Here is a 2,655-nt window from a genome sequence, read left to right as displayed (position 1 = left end):
TGTAGACATTAACCAATAGATGAACAAAATGATTAATAATGAATTTGGCTGTAAATAAATATAAATCTATATTTTACAGGCAACAATGATCATCGAACCGACTACAGCAATAGGCAAAATAGCAAAAGACGTCCTGTTGACCGAGGTCCAAAAACGTTACGCAAATTTGGAGGCGGTGGTTATTTACGGTGTGGCAACAATACTTGATCCAAGGTACAAGAAGGCTGCCTTCGAAAACTCAATCTACTGTTCGCGGGCTGCTGCTTTTATTGGTACATTAGACAAATACCTATTTATCATAAACAACTATTTCTGTTTTTTAAACTTTGAATAGGTAACTTATTAATAACCAGCCAAACCCAAAGTAATGAATCTGTGGAAAGTATCGCTGAGCTTCAAACATCGGACGAAGGAGGCATATGGTCATATTTAGATCAAAACATTAGCAACAGTCAATGCAATAGAAGTAACGTTTCGGAAATAAATTCGGACCAGCTGCGAGCTTATTTAATCAGGCCAGCTGTTTCTCGAAAATTAAACAAAAACCCTTTAACAACTTGGCAGGCGTTGAAAAATGATTTTCCTTTGCTTTTTCCAATTGCCCAAAAACATTTGTCAGTTATGGCAACGTCAGTCCCATGTGAGCGACTATTTTCACATGCTGGACTTATAGCAACCCAGTTGAGGAACCGTCTCTCACCCGAACATTTAAATATGTTAGTATTTTTGCGGTCAATTGAGGAAGAAATGTGGGACATATGAGGCTATTAGCGCAAGACTTGGTCTTGGTCTGTACAACCACTCTTACAGTGGCCGTAAAAATAATAGCACTTTAATATTTGGACATGTTTTGACTTAATTTTAAAATATTATATATGTAAAATTCAACAAAATTTCCAAATTAAAAAAAAAAGTTGGGTTGGCAGTTTCAATTTTGGTATTATAAAATGCAAGTTTGAAGTAGCTACAAATTGAAAAAGTTTGAAATTTTTTTTGCATATATGATATTTGTTGAGGAATGAACTACATATATTTTTTATAAACAATTTATGAACATTGAACCAACAAAAGAAAATGAAGTCAAACATGTCCAAATATTAAAGTGCTCTAATTTTTATGGTCACTGTAGATCCAAAATTTTTTTTTCATTCAATTGTTGATTTTTTTAGAACTATGTAAGTGGTACAACTTAGTTATTTCCAGTGTTCTATTTCGATAAAAATTCTTCAAAAGTGATGGAAACTTTAACGAATTTTGGATATGTATTCTTATTTTTTCTCAGTATAAATATTGATACATTGTTTTAAGGAAAAATGATTTAAATGAAGCGTATATTTTTTTTATTGAATCTTGTGCAAACGGTTGAAAATATAATGTTTGCGAAATGTGTGAAACACGAATTTAATATGTAATTATCTATGTATACAACCTTGTGGTCAGCTGTTTAAGTTAAATGACATTTTGACCAGTTTTGGCTATTTTTCTTTTGGTTGTTAAACGTTTATAATTGTTCTATAAAAGTCTAGCACATTACATAACCAGCACCATATAAACCCACATTTCAAACACTTAACACATTTTAAACAGCTGACCTCAAGGGTATATAAAAAATATAATAAAAAACGTGATTTTAGAATTACTAAATTAAAGTACATAAATGCTATATATATGTATACATATGATGTACCTGTGTAATCTATAATAGGACTGTTCGGGATTTTGAAAAAATGGTCTTGGCTTTGTATTTGCATTTGCAAATTATATACTTGCCACCATGGTAACCGTTGTGAATTTACAAATGCGCCGAAATATGCAAATGCAATACCATGTGCACATGATCTTATGGTCACTGCTGAACAGACCTATTATTTTGTTCCTTGTTTACTTAAAGATCTCGCCTTAAAAAGCAAAATCATACATTGTCATTAAATGTAAGAGGTTTTTATTCGTTGTATAAGTATAAACATAACAGAACTATGCAAATATGGGCGAATTTCCTTTGTATTTGTAAAGCAAGAACTTAGTTTCTATACATCTACATTTGTTATTTCTTTTAATTGATATAAAAAATACATGATATATTTGATAAATATTTAAATTTTTATCTGATGCATTTTTGAGATATTTATGATATTTGAGAAAAAGATATTTATTTTTTTTTGTTGTGAAGGCAAAAGCCAGTTTCAAAAAGCAATTTAAGTGAAAAATGATTTTTTCATTTAAATTTAATATGGGAACTGACAGAAAAGATAATAATTTTTCACTTAAATTGCTTTAGTGAAACCGGCAGTACGGATAATTAATCACATTAATGTAAGTTCAATTGAATCTCTTTCGATTTGAGGTATCATGCTCTCAAACAAACTTTTAAAATTGCAGTGGAAAAAATTGTTGAAAATTCGAAAAAATTCGAATTAAATCGAATTTGCACCACCCAATTTCGAATCGAATAATCGAATGGTTGGGCAATGTTCGAAATTCGGAAAAAATCGAATTTCAACCCCCACTACCCATCCCTAGTACACCCTCGGTAACCCACATAAAACGGGTATCACAAATATGTGTCCAGCTGCATGTGCGAAAGTTTCATATAAGAAATTCTGCATATGTCCTTCTGAAGTGTCACATAACAAAATTTACTACATAAGGTAATGA

The 2,655-nt window shown here is 31.0% G+C and overlaps 1 protein-coding gene across 1 annotated transcript; it reads left to right on the top strand.

Moving 5' to 3' along the window:
• Nucleotides 1-6: 6 nt before the first annotated feature.
• On the top strand, nt 7-1,269 carry LOC118732353 (zinc finger BED domain-containing protein 1-like). Its single transcript, XM_036461482.1, has 2 exons — nt 7-272; nt 335-1,269. The coding sequence occupies exons 1-2, from the start codon at nt 86-88 to the stop codon at nt 760-762; spliced, it is 615 nt and encodes a 204-aa protein (XP_036317375.1). The 5' UTR covers nt 7-85; the 3' UTR covers nt 763-1,269.
• Nucleotides 1,270-2,655: the final 1,386 nt, after the last annotated feature.

Source organism: Rhagoletis pomonella, unplaced genomic scaffold (genome assembly GCF_013731165.1).
Source record: "Rhagoletis pomonella isolate Grant_MI unplaced genomic scaffold, Rhpom_1.0 Rhpom_scaffold_19145, whole genome shotgun sequence".
NCBI lineage: Eukaryota > Metazoa > Arthropoda > Insecta > Diptera > Tephritidae > Rhagoletis > Rhagoletis pomonella.
This window is presented reverse-complemented; position numbering and strand designations above follow the sequence as displayed.